Consider the following 26,708-nt stretch of genomic DNA (forward strand, 5'->3'; position numbering starts at 1 on the left):
CCTATTGGTATTAAAGTGACTCTGTGCCCACGTTTTGCACCCCCAGCCCAAACCACTTGTACCTTCGGTTAGCTGCTTTTAACCCAAGATCTGTCCTGGGGTCCGGTCATGCAGTTATTGTGCTAAAAACAACTTTTAAACTTGCGGCCCTGTGTCATATTGGCGTGGCCTACAGTACCCATGCCCTAGGCCTGCACCGCCCCTCCATCCCTCATCCCCGCCCTTTTTACCATTAGGAATGCCCCTGGCAGGATTTCTCCTAATCATCACCTGTCTGAACACTGCACATGTATTGTGTCCAGACAAGTGATGAATAGGAGATATCCTGCCAGGGGTATTCCTAATGATGAGGAGGGACGAAGAGGCGGTGCAGGCCTAGGGCATAGACTCTCTAGGCCACACAGGGCTGCAAGTTTAAAAGTAGTTTTTTTAGGACAATAACTGCATCACTCGCCGAACGGACCCCAGGACAGATCTTTGATTAAAAGCAGCTATCCGAAGGTACAAGTGGGTTGGGGGGGGGGTTACATTGTGGGTACAGAGTTACCTGTGTGTAGAATTGTGTGTACAGCTCTGGAGCATGACGCACAAGGTCTGTCGGTTATCTTGGCTTACAGGGTTAAGTATAGCGCCACCCCTGTCCTCAGTTTGTGTGTGGTATTACAACGCCGCTTCATTCACCCGAGGACCGGAGGTGCTGTTTCTGGAAGAACAGTACACGATCAGTAATTCGATGTATCTGCAGAGTTGCTTTACTAAATGTGAAGAGTTATTTCCACATGTCTGCGACCGGGGGCCATGAGGCCTGGTGACTGCTGCTATTGCTGCCAGTATGTGACATGGTTATATATACAGCGGATACCGCACCGTGTTACTGGATTCTGTGAATGTCAAATTAGTGCTAGGCAAACGGATGCTATATTGGTCTGTTATAAAACCAGATTGCCTATTGTCCTGTTTAGGCTGGGAGTCTCCGTTGTTTTTGTTTTTTTTTAGTTTTTTTTTTTTTTTTCGATGCAAATTTTTTAATTGTATTTGTAAATGTGAAATGTTTGTATCCTGTTACCACTGTGCAACCAATAAAATATACCCTCCTCCCCCCCAACCCCTCCACGCGGTGCCTGGCAGAGATGTCTCCATACACTCAGCCTGAGGTACGGCAGCCAATCACCGGCCTCAGCACCCACCTGATCTTCCAGTTGTGATTGGCTACAGACCCCCATGCACGTCTATGGAGACAACATTACGTGCATCCACCAGGCAGTGGCCCAGGGCGGGGGGAGGGGATGGCCGGAGTTTTCTTACTACTCTGGAGGCTTTTTTTTTTTTATAATACGTTGTTGGTGTCCTGTTGTACTATACGTGATGGAGGGAGCCAAGCATTACTGTACTCCACTTAGTAATATTAGCCTCATGTGGCAGCCATACCCGCTCTCGTACCCGGTGTGTGCCAAGTCCTCTTCTGTTCTCACAGCTGGCAGCACTGTGCACAACATGAGCGTCTAAGCGGGATGTCAACACTTAAAGGGGATATCCTAAAATTACAACATATAACTTATTCACAGAGAGGAGAAAAATCTAAACTTTAAGGGTCTCGCCTATCACTTAAGCGGAAGTCCTTTATCCCACCATGTTATTGGAGTGGCATGCTTAGCCGTGCTCTGTTCTTTTGCTATAGGACCCATGTACATAGCTGTTTGATAAATCTCCCCCTTAATCTATAATTAAGAAAGTATTTTTTTTTTTCCCCTGTTTTAAGTCTGTTTTGTGTATACAGGCCAACAATGTGTCGCCATGGTGACAGACTACATGCAAGCCATGTGTAGTCAGATAGCTCTTCTGGTAGAAAAGGGGCAGAAGCAACGCACAGGTGTCAAGGCCTGCCCCTCCATCCAGCTGTTGGAAAACTACAATTCCCACCATGCCTTGACAGCCAAACCTAGAGCTGATAGGAGTAGTAGTTTTGCAACGTAGATGTGAACGGATCCCTACCCTCACTCTTTGGCTTTTGCACATGCTGTTTGCTGGGCAGCGCATTGTTACGTAACTGCTTTGCTGAGCCTTATAAACACAGTCCTTATGGGATTATCAGGATTTTGAAGAAACAGCACCAGCCCTGTCCTCAGGTTGAGTGCGGTATTACAGTTCAGCTCTATTTACTTTAATGGAGCTGAACTGCAAAACCACACCCAAACGGAGAACAAGGAGCGGTGTTGTTTCTGGAAGGAAGCGGACATTTTTATCTAAGCCTGAAGAACCCCTTAAAGTTGGTTTTCCAGAGTTTTAGAAAAAAATAAAGTCCACTTTCCTCCAGTGACAGCACCGCTCTTGTCTCCATGTCAGGTGTGGTTTGCAATTAACCTCCATTCGCTTCAATAGAACTGAGTTGCGGAACCTGCACCAAACTGGAGACGAGAGTTGTGCTGTCTCTGGAAAAAAGTGGCCGGATAACTTCTTTAAAGAGTCACTGTCGTATGTTTTTTTTTTTTTTTGCAGAAATCAATAGTCCAGGCGATTTTAAGAAACTTTGTAATTGGGTTTATTAGCCAAATCTGCCATTATCTGCATGTAAAAAGCCTTTTCCCAGGCCCCCCCCCCCTCCTTCCTCTTTTTCATCCACTCTGAAAAATCTGAAAATTGTGACTTGTTGCAGGAGACGTACCCAGTCTGCTCTAGGGAGAGGGGAGGGGGGAGGAGGAAGGAGGGAGTTAGCCGGCAGCAGAAAGCAGATAACAGAGGATTACAGGCACGGAGCTGGGTGACAGCTGTAATCCGAGCTCAGACAGGTCACTGGTGACTGTCACAGGAGATATCCCGTGAGGGATTTGTAGATTAACTCTTTGTTGTCCTGTTTTGGTCTTTTCTTTAGCTCTCTCCATAGGAGAACAATGAAGACAGGGGGGAGAGCTTCAAACTGCTTTTTCATGATAAAAATGCATTATTCGGATAATAAACCCAATTACAAAGTTTCTTAAAATCGCCTGGACTATTGATTTCTGCAAAAAAAAAATTCACGACAGTGACACTTTAAAGCTCCCTTTTAAGGCCAGGGTCACACATGCATGGTGTGATTTCAGCCTAAGGAGTAGTCCACACAGGTCAGATTTGCTTTTGGCTATTACTATAGGCTTCATTGTCCGGCATTTACCAGCCTATTGCTTTCCAGCTGCTGCAAAACTACTGCAGCTTTAGGCTGTTGCGGGAACGGCAGCAGCTGTAAAGCGTCAGGTTGAGTTTTGACCGCTATTGACCACGGACGGGAAGCTTTAGTGGTCATGCTTTCTGCAGTCCCTACGCTCTAAAGCATTGCAGATATTACACCGGCTCATTGCTGACTGTTTCCTGATTGATCTTGTGCTTTTCTGGCTCCCTTTTACTGTCCGCCATATTGGTTTTTGCATGGTAAGCTTATGACCCTCCACTTCCCCCAGGGTAAAAAGGTTGTTGTTTCTCTCCCTTCAGTGCAATAGAAGCGTCCAGCGCTCCTCTCCCTGTAGTCATCCCTAGTGACACTGAGCAGTCAGAAGCTGACTGTGACATTGGGGGGGCGGTAGAGGTTCAGAGCCAGCCATCCTTTATCAGTCCATCGGCAAGGTGAGTATCCTTAAAGCAAAATGATTGCAAATCCCGGAAAAGGTAACTCCTCCATCGGCTGCTATGGCCACTCAGCATCCCATGGCTCACATGCTTTGCTTGCTTTTTACATTTAATTTTATTTTATTTTTTGCGCCTGTAAATTTTGCGTATTGTCTATGCATGGAATACATCAAAGCACAAGTGCATCTGAAAGGCTGAAAGGTTACAACTATCCTTCCACTTGGTCACGAGTATAGGAAGACCGTGTCCTCAATGCTGCAAGTTGTTTCATCTTACTTAAAGGGATGTTCCACTCAAACACAACTTTTTTATATGTTGCTGCCCATAGTGAGACTAACAATTCCTTCCATACTTGTTATTATCTATTCAGTCTCTTTCCCCCAGTTCTCAGCTGCTGCTTTCTGCTGAAGACACAAAAATCTGTGTGTGAGCTTTTCTCTCTGTCTCCCCCTCCTCCTCCCCCCTTCTGAGATGCCTGATGTAAACATGTCCCTGGCTGGCAGTATCTGCAACTTTGTTAATACTTTGTAATGCTGGGAGGGATAATTACAGTGATTTCATTAATCACAACACTTGACCTCAGTATAACCCTCCCAGCATTACAAAGAAGCTACAAAGTTGCAGATAAAGCCTGTCAGAGACTTGTTTACATCAGCTGTCCCAGATAGGAGGGAGGAGGAGGGGGAGACAGAGTGAAAAGCTCACACAGAATTTTGTGTCTTCAGCAGCTCAGAACTGAGGGAAGGGGACTAAATTGGTAATAACAAGTATGGAAGGTATTGTTGGTCTCTTCATGGGCAGCAACATAACTTTTGATATTTTAATGGAATACCCCTTTAAGTCCTTGACACCATTTTTATGTTAATTATCTGTACCCCAGATGGAAGGAGCAGTCTCTGTAGCACCACCTATAGGCAACTTCCCTGTACATTGTCTAGAACAGTCTGGCTTATATCTCCCCTCTACTAGTAATGTTTCATAGCTGTTTTATTGCTCGGACATTGACTGTCCTCAGGTGCTGCCTATAGGTGGCACTAGAGAGAGGTTTCTTCCTTCAGGAGCAGAGCTGATTTGCATAATTTTCCCATGCAACCTTGCACAACTCCAAACACCAGAATGGGATCCTCCTTCCTTGTGCCTCATGTTATATATAAGCTTTCAGTTTTCCTTGTTCTCGGTAGTCGGGCTCCTCGGGATCAGAGTTTGCATTTTCCTTTACGCTTTTGCAGCTGCACATTTTGCTTTTTGTTTTAATTGATGCCAAAATAAACTGAAAATATGTGACGGATAATGGAGTGCGGGGGGGGATAGACGTCCAAGTAATCCTCCATAGAGCATGTGGATCATGTGACCTCATGAAGCCGGAGCCGCTTTTTGTGTGTACTGTCATCCGTGGTGTTGCCGATTCAGGACACATCTATGCATGGTTTACTATTGGCAGACAGACCTTTGTCTATATTGTTTTTCTTTTTTTTTTTTTTTCTTCCCCCTCTCTCTCCCCTTTCATCATCCCCCCTCCTCCTTTTTATAGTTTTGTCAATGAACATGTAGAAAACATCTCGGTGTCGAACAAGAAACGAAAAGAGACGTCACCGGACGGGGAGGCCAAGGCATCGGCGCTGGAGAAGGAGGGCGGAAAGCAAAAGTTATCGCTCAATTTCTCAAAAGAGTTAGAGAAAGAGGTAAGAGGTACGGGGGGCTGGAGGGTACATAGTGTGTGTGAGTGCACGCCATCAGACCCTATAGCCCAGGGGTAGGTAACCTTGGCCCTCCAGCTGATGCAAAACTACAACTCCCATCATACCTGGAGAGCTAAAGCTTTGGCTGTCCAGGCATAATGAGAGTTGTAGTTTTGCAACAGCTGGAAGGCCAAGGTTACCTACCCCTGCTATAGCCGGACGCATGCCTTTTTATAGGTGTTCCGTCCATCCTCCCTAAATACATGCATGCTCTGCTCAGCCAAGTGTGCATTCTATAGGGATAAGGGGAATAAGCCGCCGCCAGTCCGCTTTGCACCAGGCTTTATACATTGGACCATGTGCATTCTATAGGGATAAAGGGAATAAGCCACCACCAGTCCGCTTTGCACCAGGCTTTATACATAGGACCATATGCATTCTGTAGAGATAAGGGGAATAAGCCGCCACCAGTTCGCTCTGCATCCGGCTTCATAAATGGCACCAGGTGCGTTCTATAGGGATAAGGGGAGTAAGCCGCCACCAGTCCGCTCTGCATCCGGCTTCATACATGGGACCATATGCATTCTATAGGGATAAGGGGAAGAAGCTGCCGCCAGTCTGCTCTGCACCAGGCTTCATACATGGGACCATGTGCATTCTATAGGGATAAGGGGAGGAAGCCGCCACCAGTCCGCTTTGCATCCGGCTACATAAATGGCACCATGTGCGTTCTATAGGGATAAGGGGAGTAAGCCGCCACCAGTCCACTCTGCACCAGGCTTCATACGTGGAACCATATGCATTTCATTTGGTCCTTACTATGTTGCGTAACTTGGACTCGTATTAGTCCTATAAGATCCACCTGATGTTATAAATCTGTTCCTCTTTGAAGTTTATAGCAGAGGATACAGGTTGTGCTCCAGCACCTGATAAACATTACATAAAAAGAATGACTGGACCTGAAAATATGGTGGTGGTGGTGGGGCTCCTCCTGATCTGAGCCCGGTGCTTGTGCTGCTGGTCACTAATGTCTGTGTCACTTATAGATGCTGAACAGCAAAGAAGTGGTGGGAGGAGACCCGGTGGTTCCTGGGAACACAAAGGACGACATTCCAACCTTCGATGAATGGAAGAAACAAGTCATGGAAGTGGAGAAAGAGAAAAGTACGTTGTTACCCCTGGCAGGGGTCTGTGCTGTGTGACCACTGCTCTGTGTAATATCAATATATACATATAAACTATGACCACTACCCTGTGTAATATCTGTATATACATATACACTATGACCACTGCTCTGTGTAATATCTGTATATACAGTCATACACTATGACCACTGCCCTGTGTAATATCTGTATATAGTCATACACTATGACCACTACCCTGTGTAATATCTGTATATAGTCATACACTATGACCACTGCCCTGTGTAATATCTGTATATACAGTCATACACTATGACCTCTGCCCTGTGTAATATCTGTATATACAGTCATACACTATGACCTCTGCCCTGTGTAATATCTGTATATAGTCATACACTATGACCGCTGCCCTGTATAATATCTGTATATAGTCATACACTATGACCACTGCCCTGTGTAATATCTGTATATAGTCATACACTATGACCACTGCCCTGTGTAATATCTGTATATAGTCATACACTATGACCACTGCTCTGTGTAATATCTGTATATACATATACACTATGACCACTGCCCTGTGTAATATCTGTATATACATATACACTATGACCACTGTTCTGTGTAATATCTGTATATACAGTCATACACTATGACCTCTGCCCTGTGTAATATCTGTATATACAGTCATACACTATGACCTCTGCCCTGTGTAATATCTGTATATACAGTCATACACTATGACCGCTGCCCTGTGTAATATCTGTATATACAGTCATACACTATGACCTCTGCCCTGTGTAATATCTGTATATACAGTCATACACTGACCACTGCCCTGTGTAATATCTGTATATACATATACACTTTGACCTCTCCCCTGTGTAATATCTGTATATACAGTCATACACTATGACCACTGCTCTGTGTAATATCTGTATATACAGTCATACACTGACCACTGCTCTGTGTAATATCTGTATATAGTCATACACTATGACCACTGCTCTGTGTAATATCTGTATATACAGTCATACACTATGACCACTTCTGTGTAATATCTGTATATACATATACACTATGACCTCTGTCCTGTGTAATATCTGTATATACAGTCATACACTATGACCACCTCTCTGTGTAAGGGGCAGGGGTCAGTATGAGCTGCACATGTCTCTATACATAGCTGGGTGATATACACTAAGCGCTCAGCATGGCCTACACCACTGGTGTCCACCTGCCGCCCTCCAGCTGGTGCACAAACTAAAACTCCCATCATGTCTGGAGCTTTAGCTTTGGCTGTCCAGTTATGATGGGAGTTGTAGTTTTGCACCAGCTGCAGAGCGAAGGTTTGATACCCCTGGCCTAGACTGTCCAGCATTGTGCAGGGTGTAATGGGTATGGGTATGAGTGCGCTTACTTTGATGGGAACACTAGGGGGTTAAGCATCAGAAAAACACATCTCCTTCTCATCACAATAGACCGCCACCAGACTGCCTGTTCTTCATGCTCGACTTTCCTAATAGACTTTATCCATGCGAGAGACTGAAAAAGGCCACGGGCAGCGGGATCGGCGGGGATCAGTGTCCGCTCCAGTCCTGTCTTTTGTAGTTTAATCTCTCTGGAGCCGCCATGTGGGCAGCAGATGAGGAGACGGCACGATACACGTCCACTCCCCCCCGCACCCAATAATTTTTACCACTGGTCGACTACCTTTCACTTTTTACAACATTTCACAGTATAAATCCACATGAAGAGTTTCCGTTTCTTTGAAGAGTTTTTACTGTGTTCTGTGAGCAGTTTACCTCACATTCACACACACACAGCAGTGACCAGAAGCCACACAGCGGGCTTAGCGCCATTTCTCCGTGAGTCATGTGACAGCGGCCGATCCGTAGTCGCATTCTGCACTCTTCAAATTGTCCGACCTCGCTGATGGAGGAAGGAAAGAAGTCACTGTTGTGAATTTACCTTTAGGCTTAAATAGAGAAGTAATCATCTGGTTCCTCCAAGTAGGTGACAGAAGCAAGGTATTTACTGCCATGTAGTCTTAAAGGGAACCCGTCACAGGTTTAAAGGCTTTTTTTTTTTTTTTTTTTTACTTTCCTAGTAGCTTTCTTAGTCTTGGACATAAATCCCCTCTTGCTTCCAGAGAACGATAAATCTGACTTCCTGTTCTCGGTGCTTTAAGATACCAGCAGGTAGGGAGAGGGAGGAGTTCACTGTAGTTCGGATGGTGGAGAGTTGGAAAAGCATATGTAGGGCAGGCTGTATATAGAGAGCAGCATACATGGAGGGCAGCCTGTATATAGAGAGAAGAGCAAGCATGGAGGAATGGCTGATACAGGCTGTATATAGAGAGAGCAAGCTTGGAGGAATGGCCGATACAGGCTGTATATAGAGAGGAGAGCATACATGGAGGCAGCTCACACAGGCTATAAATAGAGGGGGGCATACATAGAGGGCAGGGTGTATATAGAATGGAGGGCAGCTCACACAGGCTGTATATAGAGAGGAGAGCATACATGGGGGGCAGGCTGTGTATAGAGGAGAGCATACATGGAGGGCAGGCTGTATATAGAGAGGAGAGCATACATGGAGGGCAGGCTGTATATAGCGAAGAGAGCATACATGGAGGGCAGGCTGTATATAGAGAGGAGAGCATACATGGAGGGCAGGCTGTATATAGAAAGGAGAGCATACATGGAGGGCAGGCTGTATATAGAGAGGAGAGCATACATGGAGGGCAGGCTGTGTATAGAGGAGAGCATACATGGAGGGCAGGCTGTATATAGAAAGGAGAGCATACATGGAGGGCAGCCTGTATATAGAGAGGAGAGCATACATGGAGGGCAGGCTGTGTATAGAGGAGAGCATACATGGAGGGCAGGCTGTATATAGAGAGGAGAGCATACATGGAGGGCAGGCTGTATATAGAGAGGAGAGCATACATGGAGGGCAGGCTGTATATAGAAAGGAGAGCATACATGGAGGGCAGGCTGTATATAGAAAGGAGAGCATACATGGAGGGCAGGCTGTATATAGAGAGGAGAGCATACATGGAGGGCAGGCTGTGTATAGAGGAGAGCATACATGGAGGGCAGGCTGTATATAGAAAGGAGAGCATACATGGAGGGCAGGCTGTATATAGAGAGGAGAGCATACATGGAGGGCAGGCTGTGTATAGAGGAGAGCATACATGGAGGGCAGGCTGTATATAGAGAGGAGAGCATACATGGAGGGCAGGCTGTATATAGAGAGGAGAGCATACATGGAGGGCAGGCTGTGTATAGAGGAGAGCATACATGGAGGGCAGGCTGTATATAGAGAGGAGAGCATACATGGAGGGCAGGCTGTGTATAGAGGAGAGCATACATGGAGGACAGGCTGTGTATAGAGAGGAGAGCATACATGGAGGGCAGGCTGTATATAGAGAGGAGAGCATACATGGAGGGCAGGCTGTATATAGAGAGGAGAGCATACATGGAGGGCAGCTGGGTGGACAGTAATAGTATCTGGTATAGTCTGCCTGATGCTGTATATTACTGCTGGTGAAGAGTCATCAGGGTTCGGTGCATTATTGAACATGATGGTCCAGATTAGTAAAGACTTGTGGGATGTCAGTCTTGTCAGTCCTGTAATGCTGTGCCCTTCATATAATCTATGTGATACGCTGTCTGGGTGCGCAGATATCTTCAGCCTTTATTACACCACGTGTCCTGCCTCCGCAGTTACCCCCCATCATTGGCACATGGTATTACACACTGGGGGCGGTAGCGGCTGGCGTGTCACATTCAGCGTGATCAAGAAAAACATTGATTTATTACCCATAGTACCAATACTTTACACATGTCCTGGTCTTATTAGGCTGTATAACAGGCTTCCCCTCTACATTCTCACATGGTTTCTATGAAGTGTACCTAGAAGGGTTAAGCATCTGTCTCATCCCTCTAAATCCTTTTTTTTTTTTATTAAATTGCATGGATTTCAATGATAAAAGTGGTTGGCGGTTCATACATTTTTTCCCTCTATTAGCCGCACTTCTTTCTGAGCTATAGACACATCTGCTCCTGTTCTTCTGTATGTCAGATATTAATAACAAAAGGCATTAGTGGTGGTGGGATACATGGAGCTGGCCTTTGGTAAACTCCGGTGTCATCACCGCTCGCTCATCCCTATAGGTTGTACTTTTATTCACTCCAGTACTCCGGCGAAAATCTATTTTTTTTTTACAACTCAACTGGTTTCATAAAGTTAAGTACATTTGTAATTTACCTCTACCTCCTAAATCTCCAGTCTTCCAGTACTTATCAGCTGCTGTATGCCCTGCAGCAGGGGGTGTATTCTCTCCAGTCTGACACAGTGCTCTCTGCTGCCACCTCTGTCCATGTCAAGAACTGTCCAGAGCAGCAGCAAATCCCCATAGATTAACCTCTCCTGCTCTGGACAGTTCCTGACATGGACAGAGGTGGCAGTAGAGAGCACTGTGTCAGACTGGAGAGAATACACCACTTTCTGCAGGGCATACAGCAGCTGATAAGTAATGGAAGACTGGAGATTTTTAAATAGAAGTAAATTACAAATCTATAACTTTCTGACACCAGTTGATTTAAAAGAAAAAGCTTTTCCCCAGAGTACCCCTTTTAGTGTTTGGCATTAATTTAGATGTTTTAGGTGATTTGGAAGCTAAAATTTCAATGTGTATACCAGATGAGGAAAATGTAGAACTACTGCACCCAGAACTGCTGCACAGTCTAAAGTTTGTTGCCATGTTGTATATTGGCAGCTTTTTTCCCATAGTTCATTTCCTGTAATAACTTGTGATATAGTATTGAGTGGACGTGAGGAAACTGTCCAGGTCGGGCAACTTCTCCAAAACAAAACCAACGTTTGAATACCGGCATCTGGAGAAGATGGATGCAGGACTAGGGTGACATCCGACTTCTCCAGACGCCGGGAATCACCTGCGAAGGTTTGGTTTCGGAGAAGTTGCTGAACCCGGACAGTTTCCTCACGTCCGCTCAACGCTCCTTGTGATAATTTGTAATCTTGCGGTATCCCCATTAATTTAGGAACCATACAGGGAACGTTTTCAGCCGCTTCTGCTTTTTGTGATGTACAGTAACCCTTTTCTTCTCTACCTCTTGCATTGCAGGCCAGTCTATGCACCCCTCCGTCAATGGGGTGCAACATACTGTAAAGGTCCAAAAAAATAGAAACAATTACGCTTCCGTGGAATGTGGAGCCAAGATCCTGTCAGCTAATCCCGAGGCCAAGGTTGGTGTCATGTGCCCCATCCATTGCACACTTGTCTAACTTTACACCACTGATCTCTGGGTTCACACTAGGTGTTTTTTTGTCTGTTTTTCAAAAAAAGCATTGAAAACAGATGCATTTGTTTGCATGCGTTTTGATCTGTTTTTCCTTTGGCTTCCATTATAAAGAATCAAAACGCATACATTTTCTTCTAGCGTACACACATTTGGTCGACCACGTTTTTGTGCATGTTAAAAAAAGGATGTATTTTGATCCTTTTTTTTTTTTGTCATATAATAGAAGTCATTGGGAAAATGGATCAAAAAGGATGCAGGTGATTTGACATCAGTCAGATATTGATGACTTCTCCTGAGGATAGTTCATTGATTAAAACCCTATATCAGCGGCTATTTTCCTCGCTGTAAGATCCTGATTTTTTTTTTTTTTAAATAAACTTTCCAAAATTGGCAATTATCTGTACTCTAACCCCTAATCCGGCATCACGCTGTCCTGTGGAGGTCAGACTATCGGTGGTGTTACCTACTGTAGTAAAACCACTAGTTCTTTATCAGACTTTTTTCTCTTGTAGAGCACGTCCGCCATACTTGTGGAGAACATGGATCTGTACATGCTGAACCCTTGTAGCACAAAAATCTGGTGCGTATCATGTTAGCCTTGACACACACGCACACTCACACAAACAATATATACTGTATTGATGAAACCTAGTGAGTGGTCAGAGCTCTTGGCTTTTGTTAGTAATGGGCACCATACCAGCTGGTATGGGCCTTTCTTGTATATTGTGTAACTCTGATAATCGAGACATTATAGAGCAGGGGTGTCATACTCGCAGCCCTCCAGCTATTGCACAGCTACAATTCCTATCATGCCTGGACAGCCTTTGGCCTATGGGGAGTGTAGTTTTGCAACAGCTGAAAGGGTACGACTTTGACACCTATCTTATAGAGAGATGACATGACATTGTGTAATTTTGAGAACTTCTTTTCCAGGTTAGTTATTGAGCTCTGTGAGCCGATCCAGGTCAAGCAACTCGACATTGCGAACTACGAGCTCTTCTCCTCCACTCCAAGGGATTTCCTGGTCTCCATTAGTGATCGGTACGGCCCTTATATATGTGTATTATAAGCCTAGATGGGCTCATTAGACGTCTTGCTTCCTCCTGTAGTTACACGAGGACGCTCGGTGCCCACACTTAGTGAAGAATTGTTACTCTCGTGTAGGAAGTTAGAATATAATAATATAGCGTGTTAGTTTTGCTTCTCGTTTCTTTTCTTAGAAGACGCAGAACACTTGGATGAGGAAGTGAAGGCGATGCCAGGATCTGGTGGGGTTTCTGTCCTCTTGTAAATGCATTTGTGTTTCCTCTCGGACTCTTAGGTATCCTACCAATAAGTGGGTGAAGCTGGGAACCTTCCACGCCAGAGATGAAAGAACAGTCCAGAGCTTTCCCTTAGACGAGCAGATGTATGCAAAATACGTCAAGGTAACGCCGCTCCTCATTCCGCCACTCGGGTTTAGTTTTGATGGTTTTGCATACGGTTTCCTTCTACATTGTGATTTATGGAATGAATATCTCCTATACTGCACCAGTGCTCTCCAGTCTGGGGATCTCCAGCTGCCGTATCTGGAGAGACTCTGGTTGTGGAGCACTGTGCTACACAATGGTAAGAAGGAACATGATGGACTCTAATACTGGGACAGAGTAGAAACAGGGTCTCTGGGTCTCTGCTAAAGACTCGTCCTACTTGGCAGAATTAAACAGCTTCAGCTTTGCGTAGTATGAGGTAATCTTCATGTCACCCTGCCCCTGGCTCTGTGCCTGTGGGTGGGTAAAATTTGACGTAGTTTTCCGGATTTTTTTTTTTTTTTTTTTTTTTTTTTTTTTTAGAAGGCAACCTAAGAGCAGGAAGCGTTATACAATTACATTCCACAGTTACCCTCTATGTAAAAGATTGTGGAACTGTATAGACATTTAGCTTAAAGGGGGTTTCCAGGACTTTCATGTTGATGGCCTGATCTTAGGATAGGCCTTCAATATTCCATGGGTAGGAACCGACTCAAAGGGGTTGCAGCATCTGATTGGCAGGAAGTGATCCGAGTCTATCCGCCACCGATTAGATATTACTGATGTATCCTAATCAATGGGGGTCAGCAGACAGCACTCCCCGTGCTCTGTACCAGTACCTTATGGAAGGTACAGATGGTTCTGTTGCTGCGGCACCTTCCATAAAGTAGTGTTTCATATTGAGATCCATATAATAATCCCTTTGCAACAATTTTACTATTCACACGAGTCTGGAAAAAAAAAAAAAGCAACTTTCAGAATAGTCTATTAAAAATATTCCTTTGGTTTGTGCGGCCAGATGTCCCTCCATGTTTACAGGCTAAATAGTTAGTACAGTATATAGTACAGTGTTACACAGCGAGCTCCAATATCTTCTATCAGTGCGGACAGAAAACTGCTGTCTGTTCCCAAGAACAAGCGGCGGATCCTTAAGGAAGCTGCAAATCTCAATAGAAAGAAGAAAGGGTGCAGCCTGTGGTCGCTGAGGAGTGGGAGGATCACTGCTATTATCCCCCCGGCCCCTGGGGATCTGCCGTCGGCTTCTAGATCTCCGAGGAGCTGCTGCATCTACTACTCCGCTTTGTAGCTGCTTCTGGGAAATGGGGAAATGTCTCTGCAGCCCTTACAGCTTATAGATACTCCGACATGTGTAACATACAGGATCACGGCCCCAGACTGTCTGTGCAAGGGCTGCACGGACATCACTATTGATGTCTGTGCAGCCCCTGCTAAATGATTATCAGGCCATGTAATAGGCCTAGTAAACGAGTGCCGATCTAGCAGATCGGGCCACCATCGGCCCGTGTAATAGGACACTTAGTCTCATCACTATTACTCTTTCCAATTGTGATAGAAAGCGCCAATGGCCCAAGTCACAGTGCTATTGCTTGTACACCTAATCCTTGAAAAGAAGCAGCTATGGTGGTCCCTTCCTTTTGATCCTGTGAATGGGAAACATCCATACCCTGTATCAGTGGGGGTCCCCCTGGTCAGATCCCCCATCCTATCCATAGGCTGCAGATGTTTTTAGTAAGAATCCTGGCATTAACCATCTGGGATATAACGTATAGATCTCCCCATGTGCAGAACACGCCGTATATCAGGACCATGGCCGCTCGCTCTCATGCTTCACCCTTCACCTAGAGGCAGAAACATCTGCAGGAAATTCTCTCCTGGTACATGTTACATGTGCTGCACCCCTGGCCTGGCCCTTCTGTATGTTACATGTGCTGCACCCCTGGCCGGCCCCTCCTGTATGTTACATGTGCTGCACCCCTGGCCGGCCCCTCCTGTATGTTACATGTGCTGCCCCCTGGCCGGGCCCTCCTGTATGTTACATGTGCTGCACCCCTGGCCGGCCCCTCCTGTATGATACATGTGCTGCCCCCTGGCCGGGCCCTCCTGTATGTTACATGTGCTGCCCCCTGGCCGGGCCCTTCTGTATGTTACATGTGCTGTACCCCTGGCCGGGCCCTTCTGTATGTTACATGTGCTGCACCCCTGGCCGGGCCCTTCTGTATGTTACATGTGCTGCACCCCTGGCCGGGCCCTTCTGTATGTTACATGTGCTGCACCCCTGGCCGGGCCCTTCTATATGTTACATGTGCTGCACCCCTGGCCGGGCCCTTCTGTATATTACATGTGCTGCACCCCTGGCCGACCCCTCCTGTATGTTACATGTGCTGCACCCCTGGCCGGGCCCTCCGGGCCCTCCTGTATGTTACATGTGCTGGGCCCTTCTGTATGTTACATGTGCTGCACCCCTGGCCGGGCCCTTCTGTATGTTACATGTGCTGCCCCCCTGACCGGACCCGCCTGTATGTTACATGTGCTGCCCCCCAGCAGGGCCCTCCTGTATGTTACATATGCTGCACCCCCGCCCTCCGGCCGGGCCCTCCTGTATGTTACACGCGCCGGGCCCTCCTGTATGTTACACGTACCGGGCCCTCCTGTATGTTACACGTGCGCCCCCTGGCTGGGCCCTCCTGTATGTTACACGTGCCGGGCCCTCCTGTATGTTACACGTGCCGGGCCCTCCTGTATGTTACACGTGCCGGGCCCTCCTGTATGTTACACGTGCCGGGCCCTCCTGTATGTTACACGTGCCGGGCCCTCCTGTATGTTACACGTGCGCCCCCTGGCTGGGCCCTCCTGTATGTTACACGTGCCGGGCCCTCCTGTATGTTACACGTGCCGGGCCCTCCTGTATGTTACACGTGCCGGGCCCTCCTGTATGTTACACGTGCCGGGCCCTCCTGTATGTTACACGTGCCGGGCCCTCCTGTATGTTACACGTGCCGGGCCCTCCTGTATGTTACACGTGCCGGGCCCTCCTGTATGTTACACGTGCCGGGCCCTCCTGTATGTTACACGTGCCGGGCCCTCCTGTATGTTACACGTGCCGGGCCCTCTTGTATGTTACACGTGCCGGGCCCTCCTGTATGTTACACGTGCCGGGCCCTCCTGTATGTTACACGTGCCGGGCCCTCCTGTATGTTACACGTGCCGGGCCCTCCTGTATGTTACACGTGCCGGGCCCTCCTGTATGTTACACGTGCCGGGCCCTCCTGTATGTTACATGGTATCGGTCAGGGCTGCAGATACAGGACTTCTTAGTATCCGCTTTCTCTCTGTAGGGTGATGAATGTAAATCCTCCTTTTTCTGCCCGGTAGAAATCGACCATTACAGCAGCTTTTTCTGGTGTTTTTTCTGTCTAACGCTTTCCCTCTGGCTGATAGTTGTAGTATCTTGTAGTTTCTGGCTTCTACGTGCACCGATTATATAAAGCAGGAATGGGGAACCTTCAGCAAAACTACAACTCCCATCCCATGGGGATTGTAGTTTTGCTACAGCCGGAGGGGCCGATGATTCCCCATCCCTGGTATAAAGTGTGGAGTGACTGGGCTGGATCTGTAGTTTCTCGTCACACTGCCGCCCTCTGGCTGTCACAAAAACTACAATACCCATCATGCTTAATGGTTGTCCAGGTGTGGTGGGAGTTGTAGTTTTGCAGTAGCTGGAGGGCGGCAGTGTGACCCCTGTGCTGTACAGAAATGATTTGCTTCTGGTCTCTAGCTGTATACGGGATAGGAGAGACTGTATCAGTGCCCTACACTGGGGGCATCACAACACTGTCATGCACGTACACCAGTATATGGCACAGGTACAGCCGTCTCCAGCCCGGGTCTCTCCAGCCCTTGGAGAACTTCAAATCAGGCATGCTGGGAGTTAGTCATGCAACACTTAAAGGGGTTGTCCAGGCTTAGGAGAACATGGCGGGTTCCTTCCAGAAACAGAGACCTTCTTGTCCTCCCGTTTTGGTGCAGTATTACAGCTCGGTTTCATTGAAGTGAATGGAGTTAGATTGTAATACCGCGCACAACCTGAGAACAGGGGTGGCGCTGTCTTTGCCAGAAAGTAGCTGACTTTTTCTAATTCTGGATAACCCCTTTAAGGAGCACTGATTTCTAGGAATCCTTCTAGGCCTGTGATAGGGTACCTGTGGCCCTCCAGCTAAAGCTTTGGCTGTCCAGGCATGATGAGAATTGTAGTTTTGCGACAGCTGGGGGCCGTAGGTGCTCCATCACAGGCCTAGAATCGTGCTGAACGTTCCCCATCCCTTTTTAAAGGGGTACTTAAGCATTTTTTCAAATCAGCTGGTGCCAGAAAGTTATACAGATTTGTAATTTATTCTATTTAAAAATCTCCACTCTTCCTATACTTATCAGCTGCTGTATGTCCTGCAGGAAGTGGTGTATTATTTCGGGTGTGACACAGTGCTCTCTGCTGCGACCTCTGTCCATGCCAGGAACTGTCCAGAGCAGGAGAGGTTTTCTATGGGGATTTGCTGCTGCTCTGGACAGTTCCTGACATGGACAGAGGTGGCAGGAGAGAGCACTGTGTCAGACTGTAGAGAATACACCACTTCCTGCAGGACATACAGCAGCTGTTAAGTACTGGAAGACTGGGGATTTTGAAGTAGAAGTAAATTACTAATCTGTATAACTTTCTGGCACTAGTTGATATGAAATTAAAAAAATGCCAGTGCTCCTTTTAAAGCTATTATGACCCTGCCATCCTACAACGATCTCTGCCGCCATGTCGTCTCCTCGGTTTGTCCGTGTGATTCACTTCATTTGGCCACGTTACCAGTCTCCTGTCCCACAATTGTTCTCCTTGTGTTTGATCACAGGACGGATCGTCATTACTTCTGCTAATATGTTTACTTAAGAAAAAAAAAGATCAATAGGATGCATATCCTGGTGCCAGGGTGAGGCCATGATGAATTAAAGGGGAATTTAGTCCCTCAGTATCTTCCCATTTAAGAAGTGGAGATCAGTGGGGGAGTTGTTGGAACAGCCGGTCACTGTTCTCCAGGGTCTTCATTGTTTACCAGTCACAGCGCCATGCACTCAGTGGTGGCCAGATCTGGTATTACAGCTCACTTAAAAAAAAAAAAAAAAAAAAAATTTGGTAATTTCCAAAAATTTACACAACCATGAATATTTTTATATGAACATTTTTTTGTGCAGAACAGAATCTACAAAATACTACAACGCCTCCTTCCTCTCTGACTGCTGGGATGGTCTCCATGTAAATGCGTAGATGATATGGCTTGTGGCATGTACTGTGTTTCTGTACTGACACTTGTTTCTCTTTCTCTTTCCTGGTTGCTTCAGATGTTCATCAAGTACATAAAGGTTAGCGAACCCTGTGAATGTCGTGTGCTCGGCCGATGAATGAACGCATGCATGGCTATAGATGTATCCGATCGCTAGAGCCGATCCACCTCCGCTTCTAGGTGCCATTAATTCTGCGCACTGACCGCCGCCAGCCTTTACGTCTAGCCGCTCACGCTGTGACTTTTTGTGTTTAGGTGGAACTCATATCGCATTTCGGATCGGAACATTTTTGCCCGTTGAGTCTCATAAGGTAATGGGGGTATGTGTGACTGGGTTACGTATTAAAGGGGTTGTTCACCAATCTTTTTTTTTTTCTTTTCAAATCAACTTGTCCCAGCAATTTGTAATTTACTTCTATTAAAAAATCTCCAGTCTTCCAGTACTTATCAGCTACTGTATGTCCTGCAAGAAGTTATTCTTTCCAGTCTGACACAGTGCTCTCTGCTGCCACCTCTGTTCATGTCAGGAACTGTCCAGAGCAGCAGCAAATCCCCATAGAAAACCTAACATCATTGCTGGGGGTCTGACTGCTGGGTCCCCCACTGATCACAAGAGGGGAAGTGTCCCCCCCCCCTTTTGAATGGATCAGCAGATGGACATGTATAATGCAGCTCTATGGGCTGCAAAAAGATATCCCAACAGTCAGACCTGCCAATGGATGATGATGAGGAATTTTGGTGGGAAAGCCCCTTTAAGGACTGTTGGGTAACTTGTCTCTTTGTTCCTTAGGGTGTTTGGCACCAGCATGGTGGAGGAGTATGAGGAGGTGGACTCCCAGTATCACTCAGAACGCCCCGATATTTATGATGAGGATGAAGGTAGGTGCTGCAGTCTCTTATTATTTGCACCAGTGTGTCAGCAGGTTGTCATAAATGGTGTCTGTCCCCGGCATTACCCACTGCGTGCTCTGTAAGTAAAGAGGAATATTAGTGCTCATATAACAAGGGGACATCTACTGTGTGGAGAAAAGAGGGGTGTCCTTATCACAGAAAGGGATTCTTTACTGTAAGAGCAGTGACACTATGGAGCTGTATAGATTCTTAACTGTAAGAGTAGTGACACTATAGAGCTTCCTATAGATTCTTTACGGTAGGAGCAGTGTGCAAAAGAGGGGTCTGTGGAGCCTCAGTTACGAGTCTCAAAACACAGGAATAGCCAGATTTCCCTCCAGGGGAGGGAAGCCTATTGCCAAGAGGGTGATTCCCATTGGGGAGATCACCAAACCACCCTTATACGCAGCCCCTTAAGTCCCACTCGGTTGCGAGTATTGGAACATAAATAGGGAAATTCCAGGGTGGCCCCTTTTGTGTCAAAGTCTAACTGTGGTGAGTTTTGGGACATGACAAGGGTTTACCAAGGCAGGCATCAATCCACAGACATCTGTTTCGGTGTAGTTGCCCCTCGTCAGTGTGGAGTAGGTTTCTGGCTAACAGGGGCAATGAAAAATAGACCAACAAAACACAGTAATCACTGAGCTCAGGGAGACCAGCGACAAAAAAATCTAATGGAGTACTCACTGAAGAGTCTCCACTGATGCATTGCCCGAGTGGGACTTAAGAGGCTATGTATCAGGGTGGTTTGGCAACAGGCTTTCCTCCCCTTGAGGGATATCTGGCTATTCCTGTGTTTTGAGACTCGTAATTGAGGCTCCACGGACCCTTCTTTGGCATATTTAAATTTATAGGGGCAATGTATCAGTGCAGACTCTTCAGTGAGTACTCCATTTGATTTCTTTTGTCGTTGGTCTCCCTGAGCTCAGCGATTGTTGTGTTTTGTCGCTAGGAGCAGTGACACTATGGAGCTTCCTATAGATTCTTTACTGTAAGGGCAGTGATAATATGGAGTGGTCTATAGATTTTTTTTTCTGTAAGAGCAGTGATACTATGGAGTGCTCTATAGATTATTCACCGAAAGAGCATTGAGGCTATGGAGTGCTGTATAGATTCTTTTCTGTAAGAACGGTGATACTATGGAGCGCTCTATAGATTCTTTTCTGTAAGAGCAGTGGGACTATGGAGTGCTCTATAGATTCTTTTCTGTAAGAGCAGTGAGACTATGGAGTGCTCTATAGATTCTTTTCTGTAAGAGCAGTGAGACTATGGAGTGCTCTATAGATTCTTTTCTGTAAGAGCAGTGGGACTATGGAGTGCTCTATAGATTCTTTTCTGTAAGAGCAGTGAGACTATGGAGTGCTCTATAGATTCTTTTCTGTAAGAGCAGTGAGACTATGGAGTGCTCTATAGATTCTTTTCTGTAAGAGCAGTGAGACTATGGAGTGCTCTATAGATTCTTTTCTGTAAGAGCAGTGGGACTATGGAGTGCTCTATAGATTCTTTTCTGTAAGAGCAGTGGGACTATGGAGTGCTCTATAGATTCTTTTCTGTAAGAACGGTGATACTATGGAGTGCTCTATAGATTCTTTTCTGTAAGAGCAGTGGGACTATGGAGTGCTCTATAGATTCTTTTCTGTAAGAACGGTGATACTATGGAGTGCTCTATAGATTCTTTTCTGTAAGAGCAGTGGGACTATGGAGTGCTCTATAGATTCTTTTCTGTAAGAGCAGTGAGACTATTGAGTGATCTATAGATTCTTTTCTGTAAGAGCAGTGAGACTCGGTGTCCAGGTGCCTGGATACATTTCTGGAGTGTAATAGTATTACAGGTTGTAGTCACTGGACTATGGATGACAAATTTGGGGTCTGAAGGATCTTTGCCTCATCTCTCGTATCCGTCTACTATCAGTCTATCTATATAAATTCTCATTTTGTGACTTGCAGATTATCCGATGGATTACAACACCAGAGACGACAAATCCTCCAAGAACCTGCTGGGCTCTGCTACAAGTGAGTCACGTCCTCAGGGGGACGCGATCCGGAGATTTCCATCCTGCGTCTCAGTATAAGGCAGAGCGGCTTATGTGTTATCCCACAGTATCCCATAAGTGTGATAGTGATGCACGGCCGATGAATGATGACCGTGTAAGAGAAAATAAACTGTACACAGACCTCTCCACGCTCCCGGTCTTCTGCCCTCTACTCACTTCCTGGAGCCACTGCCACAGCAGCCGCTTAGCCAATCACTGGCCAGGACCGCCGCAGACACTGATTGGCTGTGCGGTCTGTCACTTCAGAGACTGCTGGGGCGGCTCCAGGAAGTGAGCAGAGGGCAGGAGCATGGAGAGGTCTGTGTACAGTTTAAGAGTAAGGGCTGCACGGACATCGCTAATGAGATATAGAAATCTGTATATAGATATACACTGCCCGAAGGATATATACGACCCGAAGCCTCCTGTAAGCGAGCGCCAATCTGCAGGATCGGCGCTCGCTTTGCGAGCCTATTACACTGATCGATATATATAATGTGCAACCATTTCTAAACGGTTATCAATCCGTGTAATAGGCTCAGTGAGCGAGCGCCGATCTTGCAGATTGGCGCTCGCTTACAGGAAGCTTTAGGTCGTCTAATAGAGTCCAACATTCAGGACCCTCACTGATCGTGATGACATAGTACTGGTGTAATGCGGCCTCCCCTTCAGAGCAGCGCTCCTGGGACGACACTGTGAAGGGTATCAGGAGCCGGACACAGCTGTGCAGTATACCAGTACTGTGTCCTTCATCTTCCTGATCAGTGGGTGCCCCGGGGGTCTAAACCCCCGTACTGATCATAAAGTAATGGTATCTCCCAGCCATCACTGTGGAATAGGAATACTCCGTTACAGGACAGTGGGGGAGGGTAAGGCTGGTTTTACACTGCAGTGTCCATTGGTCATACACGTTAGGGGCGCCCCCTGCAGGTCCATTCCCATAATAAATATTATAGTGTACCAGCAAATGGATACAAGGAAAAGGATACCACCCAAATACATTGAGAACAGGGGAACGTAACTCAGGCTTCCATTAATTGGGGTGGGGGGGGGGGAGGGGGGTCACAGAAAAGCACAGCTACTTTCTTGCAAAAACAGCTCCACCCACTGTTCTCAGGTTGTGTGTGGTATTACACTTAAGCTCCACACGTGTAAACTAAGGACAGGAGTGGAACTGTTTCTGGATGAAGGCTGCCATATTTTTCTAAGCTAGGACAACCCCTTTAATGCTCACTGCAGGACCCATCCAGCGTGTATGTTAAATGGACATTGCTTGACATTGCAGTGTGAACCCAGCCTGATGTGTGTGAACATGACCATGGCTTGTGTCCTGTGTGTTTCTGCCTCTTTGTTGCTGTGAGCTTAGCTGTCGAATGTCATCTGGTCAGCGATCAATACATGAGGGGCCTCTCCACCCATATAAGATGTCATTTATAAGCAGAATATCGGCTTAGGGATGATGGTGGATGGTTTCTTTAAGAAATAGCGCCACCCTTGTATGCAGGCCGTGTCTGGTATTGCAGCTCAGCCCTAGTGTTGGATTCTTTCCAGTTTTTGATAAAGTATAATCAGTTTTTTTCTAAATGTTTTAGTTCTTCACTTATTCATATATTTGCTGTCAGTGAATGGGCTCACTCTGGTTTATATTCATTGGAGACAGCAAGTCTGCCAATAGCTACACCTGCACTTTGCTGAGAAGTGATACAATTGTATCCAGAGACAATGCTCTGTGAGCTCTACAGACTGATACACTGTACATAGATAGTCCTGCTCTCAGCTGTAACCAGTGTACACAATGCTCTGTGAGCTCTACAGACTGATACATTGTACATAGCTAGTCCTGCCCTCAGCTGTATCCAGTGTAGACAATGCTCTGTGAGCTCTACAGACTGATACACTGTACATAGCTAGTCCTGCGCTCAGCTGTATCCAGTGTAAACAATGCTCTGTGAGCTCTACAGACTGATACACTGTACATAGCTAGTCCTGCGCTCAGCTGTATCCAGTGTAGACAATGCTCTGTGAGCTCTACAGACTGATACATTGCACATAGCTAGTCCTGCCCTCAGCTGTATCCAGTGTACACAATGCTCTGTGAGCTCCAGACTGATACATTGTACCTAGCTAGTACTGCTCTCGGCTGTATCCAGTGTAGACAATGCTCTGTGAGCTCTACAGCCTGAACTGCATACTGATACATTGTACATAGCTAGTCCTGCCCTCAGCTGTATCCAGTGTAGACAATGCTCTGTGAGCTCTACAAACTGATACATTGTACTAAGCTAGTCCTGCTCTCAGCTGTTTCCATAGTAGACAATGCTCTGTGAGCTCTACAGCCGGACACAGTGTAACAACCTTGCAGATTAGTGCACGTGTTCCTGATGGGTTTAGAGCATTGCTGGGTAAGTACATGTAAGTCTCTGTGTTCTCATCCACTGACAGCAAACATCTTTACTGGTGAGGAACTAAAAAAAACATATAAATTCTATGATAAAATAGAGAGAAAGGAGGCTGGAGGGGTTAATACAGCTGCAATATACTATCTCCCTGCCCCCCAGGAGTGGGGGTTACTGTATAGAGACAGGATATATAGGGGGCCCATCAGGTGCAGGGTGTTTGTTACTGTGTTACTGCGCAGCCTTGCCTCGGTACTGCTCTCACATGTTTTGCTTGTGTTCCTGCGTTCTCTTCAGATGCCATTCTTAGCATGGTGAATAATCTTGCAGCTAACATGCTGGGGGCGAATACTGAGGAGGAAATCACTGAAGGGAAAGGTAGCCGCTTTATCTTCATGTTACCGTAAACCTAGTATGGGGGAGGGGATGGTGTCGTATGCTGTGTACATAGGGTCATCAATCTAGTATTGATACTATGGGTCTTCATAGGGGTCAAACTAACGGCCCCTCTGGATGGTGCAGAACTACAATTCCCATCATGGCTGTCCAGGCATGATGGGAGTTGTAGTGGTGTAACAGCTGGAGAGCAGCCAGTTTGGCCCCCCCGATCTAGAGGGAACATAGGAAACAATCAGGATGGATGACTTTTTTTTTTTTTTTATACAGTTCGTGGTTCAGAGATTTGGAATTTTTTTTTTTGCAGTTTTTATTATTGAACAGTTTTTTTCTCCCCATAGTGGGACTGAGGAGAAGTATAGCTTCTCCTTCCTTTATATCTTCCATTCTTGTTGTCTCCACTTGAAACTGCATGTGTCACTAAGGTCCTTCATCCCACAAGTGTAGAGAGGTGCTGGGGCTTGTCAGCATGTGCACCGCAGCTCTGTGGATGGCCGCACATATATATATACTGGTATATACCTCGGTTCTCAAACTCAATGGGTTCAGGAAGGCAGTCTGAGAAGTGAGCAGTGTCTTCCCATAGGAAATAATGTAAATGTGTGTAACTGGTTAGAGCACCAACTAATAATCACCTGCAGTACCCATATATTACATTGTATAGAGCTCAGTGTAACCACTACAGTACATAACGGCACTATATACTATACAGGATATTACAGAGCAGCACTATATACTGTACAATACATTACAGAGCAGCACTATATATATACTGTACAGGACATTACAGAGCAGCACTATATATTATACAGGACAGTACAGAGCAGCACTATAGATACTGTACAATACATTACAGAGCAGCACTATATATATACTGTACAATACATTACAGAGCAGCACTATATATATACTGTACAGGACATTACAGAGCAGCACTATATATACTATACAGGACAGTACAGAGCAGCACTATATATACTATACAGGACAGTACAGAGCAGCACTATATATACTATACAGGACAGTACAGAGCAGCACTATATACTGTACAGTACATTACAGAGCGACACTATATATATTTTACAGGACATTACAGAGCAGCACTATATACTGTACAGGACATTACAGAGCAGCACTATATATACTGTACAGGACATTACAGAGCAGCACTATATACTGTACAATACATTACAGAGCGGTACTATATACTGTACAAGACATTACAGAGCAGCACTATATATACTGTACAGGACATTACAGAGCAGCACTATATACTGTACAAGACATTACAGAGCAGCACTATATATACTGTACAGGACATTACAGAGCAGCACTATATATACTGTACAGGACATTACAGAGCAGCACTATATACTGTACAGGACATTACAGAGCGGCACTATATATACTGTACAGGACATTACAGAGCGGCACTATATATACTGTACAGGACATTACAGAGCGGCACTGTATATACTGTACAGGACATTACAGAGCGGCACTGTATATACTGTACAGGACATTACAGAGCGGCACTGTATATACAGCACAGGACATATATACAAGAAATATTCACCAAAACCAGCAATTATAGTACAGTAGTCACCAACTTCTCACTCATCTACTGTGCCTCCCCTCCCCCCCAAAAGCACTGTACAGGATGGGATATGGCGGTGCACTGACTCTGCTGCTACTACTACTACTGTGCTGTATATGCACTCCAGCAATCTTATACAGTACTGTTCTTATGTGATGCTTCCCTAGTGCTAAACTCACCACATACAACCCACCAACCACACTCGCAAAAATGTTCAGATTACGAGCAAAGTTCAAATTCCGAGCGTTTCTTCCGGGCAGAGTTCCTGAGTAGAGTGACACATGCAGGAATGCACAGGGAGTAAGGACAGGACGGTGCTGGGTGCCCCCGCTCTCGTGTCTGTATTAGGACAAGAAATAGAGGTCATTTCTGGTGACTTTCTTCTGCCCTTTTTTTTTTTTTTTTTGCATACGACCAGCGACTTTTATATTAAGTTATTTTTTATATACTTGTATATTTTCCCCATAGCTGTGAATGGGAGTAAACCGCAAAATGTCACAGCAGAATCTACAGTCACAAACGCAGCAAGTAGCACAAACGCAACTGAACAGACGCCGACCCCAACCCCAACAGAGACGTAAGTGCCTTCCAGGCGCCTGCCTGTATATAGACCATGAGTAGTAGTATAGTCCTAATAGATGCTTTTATTTTGGTCTTTTTTGTGCACTTTGCTGTTAAAGTTTGTTTGTTCACCAAAAATCATCTTCTGCAGTGTCAGCTGTTTCATCCCAGCTTTGCTTCATCCATATATTTGATTTGAAAGAAAAAGATATTTGCCCGGAGTACCCCTTTTAATGAACTAGTTCCAGCAAGTGCCAGAGATTTGTAATTCACTTGTCTTTAAAAAAAAAAAAAAAAATCTCCTCTCTTCCAGTACTTATCAGCTGCTGTATATCATGCAGGAAGTGGTGTATTCTCTCCAGTCTGACACCGTGCTCTCTGCTGCCACCTCTGTCCATGTCAGGAACTGTCCAGAGCAGGAGAGGTTTTCTATGGGGATTTGCTGCTGCTCT

The 26,708-nt window shown here is 45.9% G+C and overlaps 1 protein-coding gene across 5 annotated transcripts in view; it reads left to right on the plus strand.

Moving 5' to 3' along the window:
• The window catches only part of SUCO (SUN domain containing ossification factor), a 62,874-nt gene that overhangs the window by 21,258 nt on the left and 14,908 nt on the right, over nucleotides 1-26,708 (plus strand). For 2 of the 5 annotated variants that reach the window (XM_069967615.1, XM_069967619.1), the window contains exons 5-17: nucleotides 3,463-3,594; nucleotides 5,129-5,279; nucleotides 6,323-6,440; nucleotides 11,574-11,695; nucleotides 12,264-12,331; nucleotides 12,685-12,792; nucleotides 13,073-13,178; nucleotides 18,441-18,461; nucleotides 18,638-18,693; nucleotides 19,173-19,261; nucleotides 21,221-21,286; nucleotides 24,000-24,080; nucleotides 26,164-26,272. In XM_069967615.1, coding sequence (XP_069823716.1) covers nucleotides 3,463-3,594; nucleotides 5,129-5,279; nucleotides 6,323-6,440; nucleotides 11,574-11,695; nucleotides 12,264-12,331; nucleotides 12,685-12,792; nucleotides 13,073-13,178; nucleotides 18,441-18,461; nucleotides 18,638-18,693; nucleotides 19,173-19,261; nucleotides 21,221-21,286; nucleotides 24,000-24,080; nucleotides 26,164-26,272 — 1,227 coding nt within the window. The remainder of the gene's footprint in view (nucleotides 1-3,462; nucleotides 3,595-5,128; nucleotides 5,280-6,322; nucleotides 6,441-11,573; nucleotides 11,696-12,263; nucleotides 12,332-12,684; nucleotides 12,793-13,072; nucleotides 13,179-18,440; nucleotides 18,462-18,637; nucleotides 18,694-19,172; nucleotides 19,262-21,220; nucleotides 21,287-23,999; nucleotides 24,081-26,163; nucleotides 26,273-26,708) is intronic. The other 3 variants (XM_069967617.1, XM_069967616.1, XM_069967618.1) reach the window with 3 other exon arrangements.

This window comes from Dendropsophus ebraccatus, chromosome 4, assembly GCF_027789765.1.
Source record: "Dendropsophus ebraccatus isolate aDenEbr1 chromosome 4, aDenEbr1.pat, whole genome shotgun sequence".
In the NCBI taxonomy this organism is placed as follows: domain Eukaryota; kingdom Metazoa; phylum Chordata; class Amphibia; order Anura; family Hylidae; genus Dendropsophus; species Dendropsophus ebraccatus.